At 40.2% G+C, this 21,008-nt stretch overlaps 1 protein-coding gene across 1 annotated transcript in view; it reads left to right on the top strand.

Moving 5' to 3' along the window:
* The window catches only part of RASGRF2 (Ras protein specific guanine nucleotide releasing factor 2), a 118,044-nt gene that overhangs the window by 45,109 nt on the left and 51,927 nt on the right, over positions 1 to 21,008 (top strand). The window contains exons 3-12 of the mRNA XM_064736809.1: positions 4,835 to 4,982; positions 6,491 to 6,580; positions 7,770 to 8,023; positions 8,912 to 8,991; positions 9,439 to 9,632; positions 10,811 to 10,920; positions 12,737 to 12,855; positions 17,318 to 17,478; positions 18,463 to 18,529; positions 19,328 to 19,464. Of these exons, the coding sequence (XP_064592879.1) occupies positions 4,835 to 4,982; positions 6,491 to 6,580; positions 7,770 to 8,023; positions 8,912 to 8,991; positions 9,439 to 9,632; positions 10,811 to 10,920; positions 12,737 to 12,855; positions 17,318 to 17,478; positions 18,463 to 18,529; positions 19,328 to 19,464 (1,360 nt within the window). The remainder of the gene's footprint in view (positions 1 to 4,834; positions 4,983 to 6,490; positions 6,581 to 7,769; positions 8,024 to 8,911; positions 8,992 to 9,438; positions 9,633 to 10,810; positions 10,921 to 12,736; positions 12,856 to 17,317; positions 17,479 to 18,462; positions 18,530 to 19,327; positions 19,465 to 21,008) is intronic.

Raw genomic sequence — 21,008 nt, 5'->3', positions numbered from 1 at the left:
CCTGCATCCCTGGCAGTGCTGAAGGCCAGGCTGGACACTGGGACAGTGGGAGGTGTCCCTGCCATGGCAGGGTGGCACTGGCTGATCTTTAATGTCCCTTCAACCCAACCCATGCCATGATTCTGTGGTTCATGGCTGCTTATGCTTTGAGTCCTGTCTGTTTTGCACGATGGTAGGGTGCCATTCTCCTCCAGCTTGTTTGTGGATGAATTCCTAAAGAGTTCAGATCTGACCATTCCTAAATGGTCAGATTTTCCTGGCTGGAGTGCCAGGACAATGGGAGCAGCTGGTTTTGGTGTGAGGTGTGAGTCGGGTGGGTGACACACTGGCTGGTGAGGGCTCTTTCCAGCACAGTCTCCATCCCACAGAACCGGGTGGCCTGCTCTCCCCTCACACCTTGCTCCTGAGTGAGCCATTCCCCATGGACATGGTTTGGTTGCTTTGGTTGTTGGGCCCACTTTTCCAAAGGCTCTGTCTCCCAGCTGGCATTTCCCCCCCTCAGTTAAAAGGATCATGTAGTAAAAGCCATTTGTGGTGTGGAGTTGTCAAAATGCCCTGTGGCTCTGTCTGGCACAGGGATCCCTCAGAACCCTGGATCACTCCCCAAGGCACCTTGCTTGGAGCCACAGGGGTGGATTGGTTATGTTCTAGTGTGGCTTTTACTGTTCCCATCCCTGCTGTGGCTGTGACTGTGCCATCAGGCTTTAAAACCTGTCTGGAGGCTCTTTCTCCTCTGTTGAGGAGTCCTGCAGCAGTTCAAGATGGGTGTGGGGACAATGCAGGCAATTTCTTCTGCCTCGCAGACAGCCAGAGCTGGTTTTCATAAGGAGAGAGTTAGGCTGTGCATTTGGCTTTTCAAGAGGTTGGTTTGATGTGGCCAGACCAAATGCTTGCTTCTCCCAGCACCCTGAGCAGCTTTAGGGCAATTAGCATGGACTGCTCCAATGAACCATAACTCTGGTCTCATTCTGGGACAAAACTCAAAAGTATTTGCTGGTAGCACTACTGGAACTTGTATCCTGGCTTGCTGCTAGAGGCTAAAATTTCTCCAGTTTTCCTAGGTTTTCTGAGTATGTCAGAATAAATGGTGCAGCACATTTTATCAGGGTTTTATTAATTTCTTCCTCTCTCCATGTGGTGGGTGATGGTCAGTCAGGGATTCTTGAAATACCTGGTTTGAGTCCTGTTCCTACAGATGATGGTAGTAGACAGGTTCAGCCTCAGCTTTCAGGATGTTTTAGACATTACAGAATTGCTTCCCTCAGAAAAATATTAATAAAAAGTCATATAAGCTGTGGTTTGCAGCAGTTGTTTCTTTCTAGAAAACGATACCCTAGACAAAAAGCCAGACCTAGACTGGTTGCTTAGAGGTTCTTTTATATATTTTTCTGTGTTGCTTTGACATCTGAGTGTTCTGGTACAATTGTCTCCTACAAGGATTTTTCATACATGTGTGTTCATGTCAGTATTGATGCCCTGTCCTCTTGTAAGGCTCCTGGGTTTACTCTGGATGTTCAGATTAACACATTTGGACATGGTGATCTCTACTCAAGCATGGAGAGAGATGGATGGAAGGGGCCTGGAAGAATGTGAGGTTTATTCCAAAAGCCTCTGATTTTTCCTTTCCCAGCAGTAGTTTGGAGAAGGAAAATGGATTTAGCCTATTATAAGTTAGTGTAGGTGTAGAGAGTCTTTTCAAATTAACTCTTCTTCGTAGTGCTAATTATGGGAGTGAAGGAGATGTTGTTTGGTTTCCAGGCTGAGTCTGACATTTTAGACAGCAAAAAGCCCCCCCACTGAATTGCTCTAAGAGCATCTCAAAAGAAGAGTCAGTCTTCCAGAGCAAAGTTTCTTGTTCCCCAGTAAAGCAAAGCTGTCCAGCTTAATGCATTTAAAGAATCCAAGAAATACACATAATTTCTTCTCCTAAAAGAAGAAATAAAAAAGTGAGAGAGAAGCACTGTATGTAATAATGTATTGGATCCTACATCAGCAGTTCATCCTTGTGAGTCTATGTCCTACTATTTTCCTCAGTTTAAATAAAACCAAAGTGAAACCCCTCAAATTCTCTGTTGAAAACGATTGGTCACAAAACTTCTAGAACATTTTGAAAATTATAAATAGAAAAAGAGAGTGTTTCACCTGTTTGGACTTGGTTTTAGCTGGGAAAGACTATTTATATTAAATTTAAATCAAAGCATTTTATTACATATGTTACATATATTTTTATCTTAATATTGTAAAACAGTTAGTGCTAACTCAGACATCGTTAGTGCTTTTGATTCAGACAATTTTTAGAATCTACAAATGCCTTTTTAGGGTGAAAAGAGGTGAAGTACTCTGGTTTCTGAAGAAAAACCCCAGAATTCTTGCAAAACAAATAAACAAAAAAAAATTGAAGAACTAATCTCATTCTTTACTGATGTTTCTTGTACAGCTGAATGATAAGTGCATTGCTTCATGATAGGTTTATTTATGTGTGGTTTTTACTTCTTGGAAGAGATGTCCTGACCTTCCTTTTTCCAGTGTATTGTTTACTTCTGCAGCAGTGAAAATATAACAGCAAATGTAATAGAATTAAATTCCCTTCTTATTCTTTGTATAGTCTGTACAAGGAAAAAAACCTTTTACTTTATGATAGCTGTGGGAACTTATTCTAATTATTTTAAATCCAAGCTTGTTTTCCAGGTTAGGTGTTGAATGCAAGAGCTGTGGTTAATATTGGCCCCCTCCAGTGTGGAGATGCACTAACACTGATTGAAATACAAGTAAATATTTACAGAAAAACCACATTGTAGAGGATGCACATTACTGCAATTTTAGGAACCTCACGGTATTTAATAGCAAATATTTATTGTTTTATGAGCGCTGTAACAAGCAGGAAGATATTTAAAGGGAAGAGATTTGCAATCAGAAAGTTCCTGCTGTTAAATGCTGTGCTCAAACTCAGCAATAGAAAAAGATGTGATATCAAACAGTGATGGATCCCTTGTCAATGATTTAGGGCCTGAATTCTGCTGTGTTTTGTTTGGTCTTTATCTTGTAAATTTCCATAATTCTCAGAGGAACAACCTTCCTAAAACTCAGGGTAAGAGGCAGCAAAGTGTCTTGATTTTGCTGCTTCAGGGTCAGTCTGGTGAAGATGCTGTGTAGGGAAAATCTGATTTCTCCTCTGCCTGAAGCTGGGAAGCATTTCTGACATGGTGCTCTGATTGTGCCATCTGATTGCACTAGGGATGTTGTCCCTTTGCAGGGAAAAGCTGCCCAAGAGCTAAAGGAAAGACTGATACTGTGGTTCCTGATACTGATTGGATTAAAGGCATTTATTTCAGTAATTTTAAAAAGGCTTAAAAAATAAAACATGTGTTAGCGCACTAAAATGACAGTTTTGATGGGAATTCTTCCATAAATTGATCTGGCAGATGGAGAGAAATAGTTCTGATGAAGTGCTACATGCTCCCCCAAGTTCTCCCAAAGGATGGGAAAAAATCAGGACCTTGAAATACATAAAACAAATTGAATTTACTGAGTTCTTTGGCCAAGCATGAGAATTAGAAGCTCATAAAAAGTGCAGTTATCTTGCTCTCAGTAGCTGAATATTGTGAAACTGGGTACTGTTGCTGCAGTCTAAAAACGGATGTTAAACTGTCTCAGTTTGGATGATTTGGTGATTAGGGTTTGGGTGGTTTATGATCAAGCTGCGCATTATAACTTAAACTAAACAAGCATGGTTCTGCAGTCTTATTGCCACTGGGGCTCTATTATCTGTCCATGTCCCATGAGGGGCTTTTCATGCCTGAAGACACCTAGAACAGAGACTCGGCAGAATAAAGAAATAAAGTAGGTGTTTGTTAAAAATATATTAGGCTGGAAAACGATTGTTTTGTCTAAGTAAACTTATATCAAGTTCAGAGTTATATATTGATGTGGTACAGGATCTGGAAAATATGAAAGCTAAATCCTAAGGCATCATTCTCCCCTTTTAGATGCTTGATAGAGCCTCTTCCTTGTTAAGTCTCTATTCTAAGTACCTACTAATAATAGGTATTTAATAATAGATAAATATCTAACAACAGTAAATATCTAATGATAGTAAATATCTACCAATAGTAAATATCTAACAGTAGTTAGATATCTTTCAGTTGTAAATATCTAACAACAGTAAACATATAAAAATAATAAATATCTAACAATAGTAATGTTTTGCACAGTTGGCTATCATGCCAAGAAGAATAATTATTATTATGTGTGGTATTCACATTTTCTGAAAAATCCCTTTGCCCAGGATGTATCTCCTGGGAAGCTGAGAAGCCTCAGAGAAAAAGGAAAACAATTCTTATCTCATTTGCTTCTCCTGTGTTGTGCTCACATGTGGAATGTGTTTGGAGATTGTTTACCCACAGGTGATTGTTCCATTGGATTCTGCTGGGAGTTGCTTTCACTCTTTGGCCAATCAGGGCCAAGCTGTGTCAGGGCTCTGGAGAGAGTCACGAGTTTTCATTATTACCTTTTTAGCATTCTGTCTGCATCCTTTCTGTATTCTTTAATATTGTTTAGTGTAGTATTGTTTAATATACTACAGCATCATAAAATAATAAATTAACCTTTTGGGAAAGTGGAGTCAGATTCATGTTTCCTTCCTTCATTGGGGCACCCCACAAGTGCAATAATTATGAACAGATCTTTAGGCACAGAAGAGGAATAATTTAAAACATGTTTTCACCTGAACCAGTCTCTGTTTTCACAATTGCTTCGGGAGCAGAAGCCTTCTTAAACTAAAACCACTAAAACCCATCAGGTGGCTGTTTTCAGTGACCTGTTCTTTCCCTGGCAGCTACTCGGACATCCTGATCGAGCGGGAGGTGCTGATGCAGAAGTACATCCACCTGGTGCAGATCGTGGAGACCGAGAAGGTGGCGGCCAACCAGCTCCGGCACCAGCTGGAGGACCAGGACACGGAGATCGAGAGGCTCAAGTCAGAGGTGAGTGCCAGAGCCACCAGGCTCTCGCTGACTGGAGCCTTCTGCTGGGTGCAGGGCTGTGGGGATGCCTGGGGAGGCTCCTAGAGCAGAGCTAGACAGAGTTAAAGGAACAAAGTGGGCGTTTGTTGAAAGTCCTTCAAAGGACAAACCTTGGGAAGTACAAGATCCTGACCATGGCTCCACCCAAGGTGTATAGCGGAATCAGGAGCCCTTGATACAGGGAATGATTGGCATCTCACTCCATTGATTCAGAATGCTGAACAATTGCTTTATTAAAATTATATTATATTAATTATATTATACTATACTATATTAAAGACATACTACTCTAAATAATACTAAAATAATGCTAAAAAATATTACAGGAAAACCCATTACTGTCTGAGACAGGGAGGACACAGCTTTGACCCCATAGGGCAATTAATATAAACAACCATCACCAGAATCCAATGAAGAACTCTCTTCCATCTTCCTAACATATTCCACATGTGCAAAAACATCAGGGGCAGAGAACAGAGATAAGAGTTGTTTTCTCTTTCTCTGAGGTTCCTCGCTGCAACTTCCAGGAAATATCCTTGGGAAGTTGTGCCTGCCTGCCCTCTATGAAGAGAGCTGTGGCTACAAAGGTGCACCCAAGATGAGCCCCTAGTCACGAATTTTCACACTTTGATAAGTTTTGGTCTATTTCCATGTGGGCGTTCATTGCCCAATTCCAGCTCCAGGTTCTGCAGTCCCACGCTCCCAGGTTGCTCCCCTCCATTCCCTGCTGTTTGCACTATTTGGGCTGGAGCTGCAGTGGTGTCCTTGGTTCTGGGGCTGGAAAAGGATTGTTCTGTGTGACTGGGCTGTGAGGAGAACAGCTGACAGCACTTTATACAGAGTTCAGTTATATCCTAATGTAGTGCAGAATCTGGAAAATATGAAAGCTCAAACTTAAGGCATCAGTGATATTCAGAATTTCTGTAGTATCCTGTGAAAATGACAGAACCCAGTGAGGCTAATATATAACAGTCCCCTAGTGACTCCTTAGAATAATGATTTTCTGTGAAATATTGAGGCATGTTGGGCTGATTGGGTTACTTTTCCTGACATCCTGTCATGCTTTCATCCCCCTAGGATGACACACTGCTTTGCAGAGTGGGTGCCACTGATTTCACTGTTTCCTCCCTGCCTTCAGGTTTGAGTTTGGCTGTGATGGTGTTAAGGACTGTGCAGGACTGCTCTGATTCCCTGGATGTTGTTAAAAACCTTGTGGCAGTCCCAGGCTGATAAAGCCCAAAAGGCACAGTTAGTTTTGGGGGCAGAACCTGCTGGTTCCGGGTCCCCCTTCCAGCTGGACAGGCATCTGTACTGGCCTGAAGTGCCCCAGTCCCTGTCCCCAAATGTGTGATGGTCATTCTGTGCCCCTTCCACAGGCTGGGGGGAAGGGAAATTGTTGTTCTGGTAGTTCTCCAACCAAGGGTTGCCTTAACTTGAGGAAGCATTTAATGAGTGTTTGGTTTTGTCAGATTGTAGCACTGAATAAAACAAAGGAAAAAATGCGACCTTATCAAGGCAACCAGGAAGATGAAGATCCAGATATTAAAAAAATTAAGAAGGTAAACATGAAGTCTTTTGTGCTTAAAGGGAGGAGGGTGGGATGAGGGGTGTGCTTCTGTTTTTTGGTCTAGGTTTTATTTTTTTTGTTGTTTGTTTGTTTGGCTTTTTTTTTTTTTCTTTTCTTAAGTACAGTTGAATAACAAGTTTTTCTTTGCTCTGCCCCTACTTAAATCTCTTCAATTACATGTATTTTTGTGCCACACTTTATCTTGTGATGTATTTGCATGAAATACTTTATGGGACGTGTCTGGTTTCTGTCTTTTTCTGGGGTGTGCAGTCTGAGCCAGGGTCAGCCCTGAGCTGGTAACGTAGTGCGAATTTTCCTTTTCGTGTAGATTAACCATTGTTGCAGAAGCTGGGAATGCCCCTTTTAGTAGCAAGAGGGCTTTGAATCTGTATGTAATTCACTGTATTCTGTGTCTTGGTCATTTTGACAGCTAGGCCCCTTTTATTTGAAGTTATTTTTTCAGAGTAAACTGATACCAGCAAAATTTTGCACTTCTCATTCAAGATGAATCAAGATCAGGGCACAGACACAATGAAATTTCCTGTGACCAGATGTAGACCTCTTCTGTAATCTTTAATCCACTTGCAACTTCAACAGATATTATGCTTAGTTAGATTTTTTCCATGACATAGAGGTGCTTTTTAAGAATGCCAAACATCTGTCTCTTTGAATACCATGTTTGTTGCCTTGGTGTCTGATACCAAGCAATGTATTGATACCTAGCTTTAAATACCCATACCAATTGTTATCCATTCAAAATGGAAAGCAAAGTGACCTTATAAAATAAAGAATTCTGCCACTAATGATAGTGAGTCTGTGCTGGACTGTGTTACCTGGAGGTATTGCAGGACACCTTTGGGGTATAAGAGAAATGTTCTAGGGGGAGGAAGAAGGAACAGCACTGGTGCTGATGGGAAGGGGACAACATTCCAGCTTGCAGTGAAAGATTCCCTTCTGTGTATGCCATGTTTTACAGTCTGTTTCCTGGCAACAATTATGACCCTTAACAAACAGAAATGTAAAATATATTTAATTACAGAACAATTATATATCAATAAAGGAACATTTTTATTTTTGCACAAAGACTTTTAATTTTGAGAGTTGTTTCTACAGTGAAGAGCTTATGATAAGTCACGTAATATGTTTTTTTAACTTTCTTTTCCTGCGTGATCCCTTTTTAGGTTCAGAGCTTTATGCGGGGCTGGCTGTGCAGAAGAAAATGGAAAACCATTGTCCAAGACTATATTTGTTCTCCTCATGCAGAGAGCATGAGGAAGAGGAACCAGATAGTTTTCAACATGGTGGAGGCTGAGTCTGAGTACGTGCACCAGCTTTATGTCCTGGTGAACTGCTTCCTGCGGCCCCTGAGGATGGCAGCGAGCTCCAAGAAGCCGCCCATCAGCCACGACGATGTCAGCAGCATTTTCCTCAACAGGTAGAGGGGACCTTTTTGGGAATTTTTTTTGTTGGTTTGGGAGGTTTTTGTGGCTTTTTATCTGGGTTTTTTTTGGTGGGTGTCCCTGAGTGCTTGTTCCCATTCTGGGTCAGCTGAAGGCAGAGTCCTGGCTCCTGTTTTGGGTCTGGTGCAGGTGGTGTCACTGAGCCAGGGCTGAAAGGCAAAGGTGCTGCAGGTGATGCTGTTGGAAACCAGCATGACCTCCTCTTTACCTCCCTGCATTCTCTGTCTTCCTCTGCTAAAGGCAAAAAAGGACAGATGGTGCCTCTTAGGGCAGTTCCCATAATTTTCTGTCACCTTTCCTGTTTCTTTTTTTCTCTTAAGAGAGCAAAACTGGACTTACTGGCCTCATATGATCCCGATAAGACCCCGAGGATGAGAATGTCAAAGCTTCTATTTTCTGTTGTCCTGCCTAAGGAATCTCATTCCCTCTCACTTGTCTTTTCATATCCTGCAAAAAAGGAATTGTTCTTTCATTAGGCATCCAAGTACTGCTGTAATGAGCATGTTCAAGTAGCCCAGGAGGCATCTAACATTAGATACAGGACTGGGATTGCATCCAAGCCTGCCCCAAACTTCTGAGAAACAGAATATGTTCCTTTAGTCATGAGGCAGGTTTCCTTTCCCTTGCTAGAATATGAATACGATGTTAGAATATTTATATTGAATACTACGAGTTTTTTAGAAGCAGTGAGCTAGTATTTTTAAACAATGCAATAATAGGAAGCACTTATTTCCATAACAATAACTGTCTTCTGTTTTTTTTCTAGCAAAGTGCAAAAGAGGAAGAGATGTTTCTCTGTGAATTATTAATCAGAAAATAAAACCAGAATTGTCTTTTTGTTTGTTTAAATACTTGTTTTTCAGTGAAACAATCATGTTTCTTCATGAGATATTTCACCAGGGCTTAAAAGCAAGAATAGCTAACTGGCCTACCTTAATTCTAGGTAAGGTACTTTATTTTCTGTAGGGGTATAACTTTCATATTTATTTTTGAATAATCAGTACTGATTTTTTTTTTCTAAAGACATGACTTCTTAAAAGTCCCTTTTGAAAGGAATATGCTTATGCAGGGTTAAAACCACAAGATGAGGTGTAGTGGGAATTCCATGCGGGCAGTAATGGTCTGTATATGAGAATTCCTCTGCCCTAATCATTGATTAGAGTTGCATTTTTGGTAATGCTGTCTGACTATTAGGTAATCAGAACAACCATCACTGGGCAGGTGAAAGAGCTATGTTTAATGTTTCTAAATTGTCAGTGTATTGGAAACAGAACTGATTATAGTAATTCACTTCCAGAGAAAACACTGGAAAACACATTTTCTTTAAAAATGTATTTCAATACATGAGTAGCTGGGGAAAAAAAAAGGCATTTTCCTGCTTTTTTTTTAGCTGACTTATTTGACATTCTGCTGCCAATGCTGAACATATATCAAGAATTTGTTCGGAATCATCAATATAGCCTACAAGTGCTGGCAAACTGTAAGCAAAACAGAGATTTTGACAAACTCTTGAAGCAATATGAAGCCAACCCAGCATGTGAGGGCAGAATGCTGGAAACTTTCCTTACCTACCCCATGTTTCAGGTATTCCCTGTGTATTTTTTGTGTACATTTGGTTTTACTGTTTGGTAGATTCATTTTATGTTACTGACATTGCAATCGATTGAGGGCTCATCTTGCTTAACTAGAAATACTCTCCTGAAAATCGGTTTGGTGTAATTTATTTTTTTGTTACACCAAGACTCTGCCTGTGGAGATCTCCTCCCCAGCTATGCTGGCTCACCTTTGCTCAGGAATGTTGAGGGGTAGGGTAGGATGAGGATGGCACCAAAGAAAATTAGCAGGGAGCAGGTCCTTGACTTGGGACCCCTGGTTATAAAGCCCAGAGAGAGGTGATAGTCAGGAACTTAGAGCAGCCACAGGCACCTTACTGGGAATTCATTTGGTATCCTTCTCCCTGCTTTGCTCTCCAGCTACTTGGTCTTTAGAAAATGAAAAATAAACTGCAGAAGTTTTGAAAACTGTGCTTGCCCTCCTGGTTTCTACTGTGATCTGCCTGGAGTAGACATTTTCTGCTGTTTTAAGATGTCTGTGAAGCACTGGCATGAGAAATTTATGTCTTTTTGATTTAACCTGACATTTTGCTCATCAGAGGAATAGTGAACCTTCTCAGTTTGTGCAGTTATTGGAAAGCCAGATAGAGAAAAAAAAAATAAAAGGGGCATCAGTGACACTTACGTTGAGAGTAGTTATTTGTATTAGCCTAAGGAGCCATTAGCACCTGCAACAATACTTTTTTAATTTTTGAAGTGTTATATTTTAAAGTTTTTGTGGATTTGGGGTTTCTTTGGGTTGAGTTGAAGCCAGGTCAAGGGAGGGAAGGAAATGGTCCTGTTCCTGGGTGATGAGGAATGTTATTATGTCATTGCTGGTGACTTTCCACATGAGCATTATTTTGCCTCTCCTCCTACATAAATCTTGTTGTGTCAGACCAGTTATGCTGCACCATCACTTGGTTAAAAGCTCTGAAGGGTTCTTCTTTCTGTGGTTAAAAGCTCTGAAGGGTCCTTGTTACCCTGTAGCCTTTAATAGTCAAATACTGGACATTCTTTCATCTCCTTTTGTGCAATGTGAATGTTACCTGAATGCGGCCAGGTCACCTGGTATTTTCAATGTCAAAAGAAATTTACATGCTCATAATCTATTAAAATTGAGGGAAGGTATATATGGATTTACTGACATTGTATCTTACTGGTTTCAAGATTCCCAGATATATTATAACACTTCATGAACTTTTGGCTCACACACCACACGAACACGTTGAGAGAAAAAGCCTTGAATTTGCTAAATCTAAACTAGAGGAACTTTCAAGGTAAGATTTTTCTACCTTATCTCTGATTATTTTGAATTTAAGGTTTTGAAAAGAAAAACCAGTTTTCTTTATTTTTACTTGTTTTTGCTCTATTAAAAATATATGCATTGTAAAGAAAAGGATCAAACACAAAACAGAAGATAATGAAAAATAACAAAAATACCTCACTGTAATATTTTGTCTGTTCTAATTATTTTTTCTTTTCGGCAAATTTAAATCTCCAAAAGTCTCCTTGTATTTTGGTTAGGGAGAATCGAAATCACTATAGAAACCACCTACTCCTGGGTTATGAACAGAGCAGTTCTCTTTACATAAAGAAATTTTATTTTTCTTAATTTAAAGAGAGAAGAGCATTTTAAATAATTGTGGTCTTGGAAAGCACCTAATTCTCTGTCTGTGTTATAATTTTAGTATGCTAGTGTGCAAAGTGAATTTCATATTTGCTTTAAATCATGCCAGATAAGCAGGAACTAAAGATATATTCTGAGAACTTTTGCTCCCTGTGGAAACCTGCACAATGAAGCTCTTCCCTGAACCCCCAGACCTTTCTCAGATGTTCCTCTCATCAGCACAGTGGGAAATGTGTTTCTCCTCTCTGGGAAATGCACTTTTCTGCTGAGAACAAAGAGACCATGAGTGAACTCCTGGATATAAATATTCAGTGTCTGGAGTATTCACTTAAGATGTGCTTGGAGAATATTTACTTGTAAAAGATCTGCACGAGCAGATAAATCAGCTTTGGACTGGCTTCATCACATAAGTCAGAGTTCACTGCTGATGCATCTGATTCACCACTGAACACTCAGAAGTGTCTGTGGAGTCTGAGACTGACTGATCCTCTCTGCTCATAAAGTCAGTCGAGACCATAAATGTAAAATTACCTGACTCATTTCCATCCCTTTAAGGTAGTTCTGAGGGAGGAGGAGATTCCAGGAAGTGCAGTCCAGTCTCACTTTAGGAAAATATAATTGCAAGAGCATATAAACTCCTGGATTTGTTTCTGCACAAAAAAAAAAAAAAATATATATATATATAAAATCTGTATTTTTCTCTGTAAGGGGAGAATGCCTGTAGGAAGAACAATAAGAAAAATGTTGAAATATCAAAGCTGTGGTTGTTGAGGGAAAGGAAAGGAAAGGAAAGGAAAGGAAAGGAAAGGAAAGGAAAGGAAAGGAAAGGAAAGGAAAGGAAAGGAAAGGAAAGGAAAGGAAAGGAAAGGAAAGGAAAGGAAAGGAAAGGAAAGGAAAGGAAAGGAAAGGAAAGGAAAGGAAAGGAAAGGAAAGGAAAGGAAAGGAAAGGAAAGGAAAGGAAAGGAAAGGAAAGGAAAGGAAAGGAAAGGAAAGGAAAGGAAAGGAAAGGGGAAAAGGGAAAGGGAAAGGAAGAAGGAATGGAAAGGGGAACGGAAGGGATACATTGAATTGTAAAGATGAAACAGGGACAGAGGAGGACCCTGAAGCCATGGAAAGGAAGTCCTAAATATGCCCTATGCAATTCTAGGCAACACTTTCCTATTTGTGCACTAAGGATCAGGTTCTCTTCTATCAGCTGTGAAGTGTTTGTAGCTCAGTGGCATCTGTCAGATGTGCTCAGGAACAGTCACTAATCTGCCAAATTGGCTCCACTGCTGAAAAATCAAAATGATCACAAGAATGGTTTGAAAAGAAGGGGAAAAAAGGCAGGAGACCTGCGCTGGAGTGAGGAGGCACTGGGTGGGTAGATCTGTAGCAGGTGCTGAAGGACATGCACTGTGTCTTCAGAGACACAGCAGGTGTGAGGCACGTTTTGGGGAGATAAAGTGCATTTTTGTCCCCAACAGAGTGATGCACGACGAGGTGAGTGACACAGAGAACATCCGGAAGAACCTGGCCATAGAGAGGACCATAGTGGAGGGCTGTGACATATTGCTAGATACCAGCCAAACCTTTATACGCCAAGGTAAGACATCCCTCTGCAAAGCTGCAAAAAACCATGAAAAATACTGCACTGAAGGCAGCAGGGCTCACACTGCCATCATCAGGCTGGGCACTGCACTGGGCACTTGTCAGCATCCTGAGCCTGTCCCCTGTCACTGCAGGGTGAGTCACAAAGTGCCCTGAAAACGGGTGATTTTGGGCTGTGGTTGGACCTCAGTTTCTGCAGGAAAATCAGCAGCACACGAGTGGCAAAGCCCCCATGAGATTGTGATTCACATTCTGCCTGGACTGTGGTCCCAAGGGGATGGAGCAGGGAAAGAGCAGCACTCTTCTCCTCTCTGTCTATTGATGGCAGCTTTGGAAACTCTTTCTGTTGAAAATCAGTTACAGCAGAGGTGGAATTTGTTGTTAAGTTCCCAAAAACTCTGCTAGAATAACATTTCCATTTTAAATAAGGGACAGGGGTTTTTGCCAGGAACTGCAAATTGGTTGATGTTTACTTTAGCTGCTTATTTTTCTCCCATTTATATAATATTTTACTTTTGGATCTCTTGAAGCCAGTTACTGGGTTTGTACAAAATAGCTACAGATCTGTACTGCAGGATTATGACAGGTTTTGCTCCTTTCTCTTGAAAAGCATTAAAAATACTCAGGAAAGGTTAGGAATATAATTTAGGTGCATCCCTTCCTCAAACTTTTCCAGATAACCTCAGCAGAACATCTGGTATTTGATGGGGCCATATTGCACTTGGTAATTAATAGGCTTTCTGTACATTTTGTAATGCATTTTATGCTGTTGCTGTAGGTATGTGGCTAAACTATGAATTTTCTCTAATAACTTCCAATATTATTTTTACAGTACACTAACAATATTGTTTTTACAAACCCCATTAAATTACTTGATTCTTCATTACATGCATTCATTTTAATCTCTGAGGTGTTTTAAGAGTTATGAATATGGCTTTCAGAAAAAAAACAAGTTGTTTTGCACCCACAGCCAAAAAAATATAATGCTGTGATTATCCTAGGTTGACTTGTACTATGAAATCTAATTAAAGTTTAGAATTTTTTTAAAGATTATTACAATATGTAATACAAATATGTATTTTTATTTATTGGGGTTTCCCCATTAAGACTGACTGACAGTGTTTTGTCTGTGTACCCACTGCTTCCAAAGGAATATTTAGAATTTTTTTCTGTGGGAATCAATCTGTACAAATTACTGTTGTCTTGTTAGTCCCAAGGCCAAACCCTGTAAGTGAATTAAATTCAGATTTATTTCTAGGCACACAGTCAGAGGGCAGTGGTCAGGAGTCTGTGTTGCAGAAGGCTGTATCAGCTTATCTGGTGGAACATCCACTGCCTGTGATTCTTGCAAGGGCAGAAATCTGAATAAAGCAAATGAAGTAATGGAGCCCATTTTCCTTTTACATCTGACAGTGGGGTCACTTTGGCAGTGGTGCCCATCTCCTCTGGTTTTAGTAAGGCTTCCATTTGTTGTCTTGATTAATGTAGATGGGCACAGGAACCTCTTTTCCAGCTTTAAACAGGAGAGAGGAGCCACTACCTTTGTGCAGCCTTTTTTTGTGGATGTTAATGGCAACTTTTTTATGTGTTACAGACTTATTATTTTAAAGAAGAGATTGATTCTGTTGAGTTGTGCATGTTGAGAGCACAGGAACTGTCCCTGGCAGTGTTTTGCAATGCAGATTGCAAAATGTAATTCTCATTCGAGTTTCTTGGGGTCTGATTTTCCCTGCCTCTCACTTAGGTACAGATTTTATAGTCAGGCACACAAACAAGTGAGGAATGTTTTCTTTGTGAGGCTGAAGGACACTCAGGGAGTCTGAAACATGTTGACATCCAAACAGCTGAGCACCCCAAGCCCCTCTGTTGCCTTCAAACACTGATGCTTCTACCATCAGCTGCTGTGAATTTACCTCTGCTGATAAAGATATTGTAACCACAAAATCATGCTGAAGCTGGAAGGGACTTTGGAAATTGCCTATTCCAGTCTCAAAGCAGCACCAGCTGGAGGAGGTTGGCTTCTGCCATGCCCAGTCAGTATTTTATTCTTTCCAAGGACAAAGACTTCACAGCCTCCCTGAATGAGCAACCTCTTCCAGTGTTTAACACTCTGAGCAGTAAAAAAGCCCAAAAACCTCCAGCATGGGGAAACCCAGACTGAGCTGGTAAATCAGACAGCACAGTGTATACTTCTGAATGCTTGGGTTTGTTTATAAATCCAGCCTTTTATATTCCTTGGGTTGAGCAAATGCTGAGAAGGGTGACTGTTGAAGCATTGAAGTGCTGGAAGTGCTTAAGGCCTGAGGCTGGATAAAAATTCATGGAATTACACTATTGTCCAAACTATACTGTTAATGAATGTTCTAAAATTAGCTTCACTTGCTCATTGCATCTGTACATTGGCCAATCGTGATCATTTTTTTTCCTTAAGAGGAAAAAAAATCTGTGGTAGAGCCAATGCCCAGTTTTGTTAACCACTAAAGCCTGATGAGAATGCCCAAGGTCCTTGCTTGGGGTCAGCCATGCAGTATGTGTAGGAGATGTGTTCCTCTCTGCACATTTGAAAGAGATAAAATGCAGTCTGTGTTTTCTGCTTTTAGAGAGAGGTTTGCTCTCTATTACCTTATTAACAGTATTTCAGCTCTGTGCAAGAATATTGTTTAACCTCAGCCCATTGTGGCATTACAGAGCATGTTAATTCTGAAAGCATTCCAATGAAAGTAAAAATAAATAAATAAACAAAAATTACTAGTGACCTTACTTCTGTAAGAATATCATATTTATAGGTACTATTACTTTACTAAGAAAAGCAGAAACAATATGTACAGATTGGATATTGCTTCCCTAAATGTGTAGATGGAATTTTAGGACTAAAAGTACCCAGGGAATTTTGTCTGGGAGTTGTTTTGAACATGCTGGCCTTGCAGCATGGCTTGAGGGACAATCAGCGTAACACGGAAAAGTCACAACACATGGAAATGATCTCCTCCCTCTCTCCTGCAGCTGAGGCAGGTTGGCTGCTTGTCCAGGGGAAATGCACAACAGCCAGTAAATATTTATGGGTTTGGGTCAGAATGTAAGTGAATCTGAAACGTTCCAAACTCCTCTGCAAAATTCTAGAGCATAACTTCACTGCTGTGTTTCGGTGACACAAGTTGTGTTATACATTTAGTCTAAGTGTGAAATGTCTGTCAGAGAACACTGTTCTCTGGCAAATTTACTGCTGTGTAATTTCCCATGTCAGTAGAACTTTATATATTAATAATTTAAGACTACTTAAATATATATAGAGAGAGCTAAGTGTAGAAAAAATGTAGATAAATAGCACCTTTCTCAGTTACTGCAATTTCTCTGTTTGTTAATTTAAGATTGCGTATGTGAACTTTCAGAAAGATAATCCTTTTGACAACACAGACTAAGAATTGCTAATCTAATATTTCATGGATAATTCTGTCAGGCTTGCATTGTGTCAGGGTGCCACCACTACTTTGAGCTTTGATGCAGCTGTGACACTTCGTATCTGGAAGGGGCAGGTCAAAGCCTTCTCCTCCTGCTTGTTCTTCCCAGCATTACTTTCATGCTGCTTTAGCTGTGTGAGTACCTGATGCTGGAACAAGGCACGAGCCAGTGTAAAGGTAATAGTGAGGAGAGATGTGTGGGAAGCAGACTAGGAGGTCTCTTGGCTGCCCTGTCTGCTAACAGCAAGTTGTATGGTAGAAATATTTCTGTTTAATCTACAGAGGAGTTGCACTTCACCGCCAAATTTAACTCCTGCTTCAAATTTGGAGGTGATACACATGGTGGGATCAATCTGGAAAAGTTGGTCACAGACTGAGATGTGAAACAGCAAGAGAAGCAGAGCTGTCCCCAGCCTGGAGCTCTGCAAAGCAAAATTCAGGCTTATGCGAGCAGGTTCAATTTAGTTCGGGAGTGTTTTACTGGCAACACATTTCAGATGAGCTGTGGAGCACTGACAATTATGCAGTACAAGATGAGAAGAAGAGATATGCTTCATTTCCATCTCTCTTGTACATGGGTGCACACACAAACTCTTTTCCATCAAAAAGAACTTTTCCATGTTCTTTCCATTCTCTGTCTCTTTGGTCTGGAAGTGTCTTTTGCAAGTGTAGTGGCTGTCAGAGTGGTGTTTGCTGTTCAGCCACATTTTCTGATCAATGGCCTCTTAGTGTTTAATTGCCTAATCAGCCCTGGATCTAATCCTGCCATGTACACAAGTGTTAGTCTGGACTGTACTTGAGTCTATTTATGATAACAATAAAAGGGAATCTGTGCAGTAAAAAAGAGATTGACTTGTTCTTGAAAGAGACGCTGATACACATTGATACTGGAATGAAGAGTTGTGTTAATAAATATAATAGTGTTCAATGAATTTACAGTTTGAACATTACCTACTAAATATTATTGTAATACAGTAAATTTTTCACCTTCATTACCAGGTTCCCTTATCCAGGTCCCCTCAGTTGAGAGGGGAAAGCTGAGTAAAGTTCGCCTGGGCTCATTGTCTTTGAAGAAAGAAGGAGAAAGACAATGCTTCTTGTTTACAAAACACTTCTTAATTTGTACAAGAAGTTCAGGAGGAAAACTGCATCTTCTTAAGGTATGGACTTCATATTATGATTTAATTGTATTAAATTTAAATGTTGGCAGTTCATCTTTGGTGAACTGCCAACATTTTGCTGTTTTATGGGTTTCATGTGAGCTTTGCATTAGTGGTTATGAACAAAAGTGGGCTGGTGCACAGTGTTTAGCTGCTTTATCTTTTCATTGCAAATAATAGAATTCAGTCAATTTCCTTTTATTAGACCCAGTTAATTCTAGTATACTGGAGATTAGAAACAAGGCATTGATGTATCTATTTGTTTGAAGTGGTGAATAAATTCAGTGTATGTAGCACTGAATTTAAGTCAGTTTTCAGTGCATAAATCAGTCAGTACAACCCTGCAGAATTGCCAAAGAACATTTTCCAGAGCTCTAATAAAATTAATTTTCAAAGTCAATTCAGTTTTCCTGAACAGCATGTTCTCTTAAAATAAAATGTCATCTAAGAACAATCTAGTTATATTTGTTGAGAATCTGTCTTTCATACTGCTGGCTTGTGGGTAAGGAGATGTTGATAGTTCATGGAGTGGGTTATGTTGAATGGAATTTTAATTTGGCATACCAAGAGGTTATTAATGGTCATGTACTTTACCCCTTTGCACCTCTTACATAGTTCAAGTACTTATGCAAAATAAATAGAGTCTAACAGAACCTTTAGGAAAACTTGTATGTATTTCACTTACATTCAGAAAATGAAATTCTAGTTAATTTTTTTGAACTTGTGTGCCATAAATTAAAGCATGGTAAAAGTGAAAGAAGTTTTGTGCATTGTACTATTAATCTGCTGGATTTGGAAAAAACATTATATTTAATCAGTTTGAGTTTAGTTCTTTAAGGAAAAAATGTGCATCATGAAATTGATGTATCTTCCTTAGAGCTCTGAGTAATGTAAAATGTTAGAGTCAGGCCTGTCAACATTTAAAAAAATCTGTGACAAATGGGAATAAATAACATTTGTGTGAAATGTGCTTTGTTTCCACAGACAGGAGGTGTTCTGTCTCTGATAGAATGCACTCTGGTCGAGGAGACAGAAGCGAGTGATGATGATTGTAAGTTAAATTCAGCTGTCAGTAGTAAGTACAGTTTCTAGTTTCCTAAAATTAGTACCCTTTTCTATTTTTTTCATAAGAGCAAATAGATATGTTGTTGTGAAACCAGTAGAATACAGTGTAAAACTGATCCATTAAAATTGCTGTTCTACTAATGGACATGCTGGCTTGGATGGGGCATTGTTTTGTTGTATTTGTTCCTGCTGTTAACACCCCTTACTGGATTTTCAAGAAGGTTGGCTGGAGAAATGTGGCTTTTGTATTCAAGCTCACCCAGAGCATCTCGGAAAAAAAAAAATTTGAAAATTTAAAAAAAAGGAAAAAAGCCTTAAATAACCTGCATAATAATTTGCTTTCTGGAATACATGGGAGTTGACTGATTTGGAAGAATTAATGGGAACTTTTGGCCTTGGGCTCCCCACAAATCTGGAGTGCAAGCTTATTCAAATGGCATTACAAAATACAGTCTCAGGCTAATTTTATTGTTACTTCTTTTGTTTTCCATCCTGCAGTTTGTCAAGTTTTGCACTTGAATTGTGAAAGTAGTTTTATTAATTTGAGTGATACTTGTAGTATGGGGAGGATGTATTAGCATACATGTGTTATAAGAAACTTTATATTGAAGAGCAAATCCCAATATGTGAACAACAAAATGAGTTTTTGGATACCTAATTGGATTTGCTCTTTATCAGCAAGATGTTTTATAGCTTTTCCATTGTAAATGAAATCACTGTTTTCTTTGCCTTATGCTGTGACGTTTCATGGTGTGACTTTTTTTCTCCCCCTCTGGCTGTAAAGCAAAAGGCTCTGGGCAAGTGTTTGGACACTTGGATTTCAAGCTGATAGTGGAGCCCACGGATGCTCCTCCTTTCACTGTTGTCCTTTTGGCCCCATCACGGCAGGAGAAAGCTGCGTGGACAAGTGACATCAGCCAGGTACCTCAGTGCTTTTCTTTCTTGGTTTGAAAAGCCAGGTGTCTGCTGAGGGAGGCAGGAGCCTCCCTTGGAATGGAAAATGCAAACCCTCTCCCTCTGATTTATTGTAATTTTGAAATGAAGGGGCTCTCAGGCAAAGATACGGGAGCAGGAATAACAGTTCTGTACTAGGAACATTAACAGTACAAATGCAATAGTACAAAAAGGAAATAAAACAACTGAGAGAGTGCTCACAGTCCCTGCCCCCTGAGTGCCAGGGGGTGTCCCAGCCCCATCCATGGGGGCTCAGCCCTCCTGCAGTGCCAGCTGTGGCTCTGCTGCAGCACGGATCCTGCACAAGGGGGGAGTTTTCCTCTGCAGCTCCAGGGCTGCTGCAGATGGGCCTGGGCTCCCTCTGGCCATGCAGGGAGCAGAAAGCTGCTCCTCTGGCAGTGCAGGGGGCAGAGGCTGCTGGGGTGTCCCAAAGCTCAGATTGGATCCAGGGAGGAATGCTTGGCTCCTCCCCTGGGCGGGGCATCTCCCCACAGGATGCTGGGATTGGATCGGCCCTGCAGGGACACTCATTGGCCATGGACAGGAGGTGATTAATGATGAATGGGCCATGGACAGCAGAGAGCTCCTGGAGGGAGGATTGGCTGTGGGAGAGATAAAGAACAACTGCCCCATGGACAGCAGAGAACTGCCCCAGCTCTGACAGATGGAAATGGAATACACACCCTCATTTCCAACCTAAGACCTTTTCTCACTTGGTTTTGGTGAGGTCTTCCTTCAATCTGAGCTTCTGAAAAGCAGCCTGACGCAGGGGTGATGAACACCTTTGATTTGCTGTGAAAAACCATTAGTGCTGCCTGTTCTCCTCAAAATTGTGTTGTTGCATTTGAATCATCAGGGAAGTGTGTTTCTCAAAAATAGAGATGGTGTATAAATGTCAAAATTGTCCATCAACAAACATAGTGGTGAGCATTCTTATGTCTAAGGAGAGCCCATCTAGACACCTATTTCGATTTAAGAAGAAGGTTTATTCATGTACTGATTTATATATGATTTTCATACAGATCAAAACCACCTGAGTCCTAGCGTGAAAGTGATACCATATCACATCATTAATGAAGTAAGAAAATGGGCTAAATTCTTTTTTCCACCAAAAAGGAATGCTAACAAACCATTATAAATAATTGCTGAGCATTCTGACAGTGTGCAGGAACTGTCAATGTTGTGAATAAACAAAAAGGGTATTTAAATTTTTTTAAATGTCAGGGATAAGTTGTTGGGGGTTTTTAAAATTGCTTTTTACTTTAAACATAATAGACAAACTTTGTCATAATCTATTTGTGGAAAGAAGCTGAATGCAAAAAAACCCAAACAAAACAAAAACCCTGAACTTCCAGCTAACCAGAGCTAAATCAAGGCTATTTGTGTTTTGTTTATGCACACAAACAAGAATATACATCTCTCATAGTTCTGAATTCAGGTCCTATCCTCTATTAATTTAGAGAGAAATAGCTGATTAGAGGAATATCAGCATGGAATGTCATGCATTTCCA

This window comes from Zonotrichia leucophrys, chromosome Z (genome assembly GCF_028769735.1).
Source record: "Zonotrichia leucophrys gambelii isolate GWCS_2022_RI chromosome Z, RI_Zleu_2.0, whole genome shotgun sequence".
Lineage (NCBI taxonomy): Eukaryota > Metazoa > Chordata > Aves > Passeriformes > Passerellidae > Zonotrichia > Zonotrichia leucophrys.
Note: the sequence above shows the minus strand (reverse complement) of the source record. Positions and strands in the feature narration are given on the sequence as shown.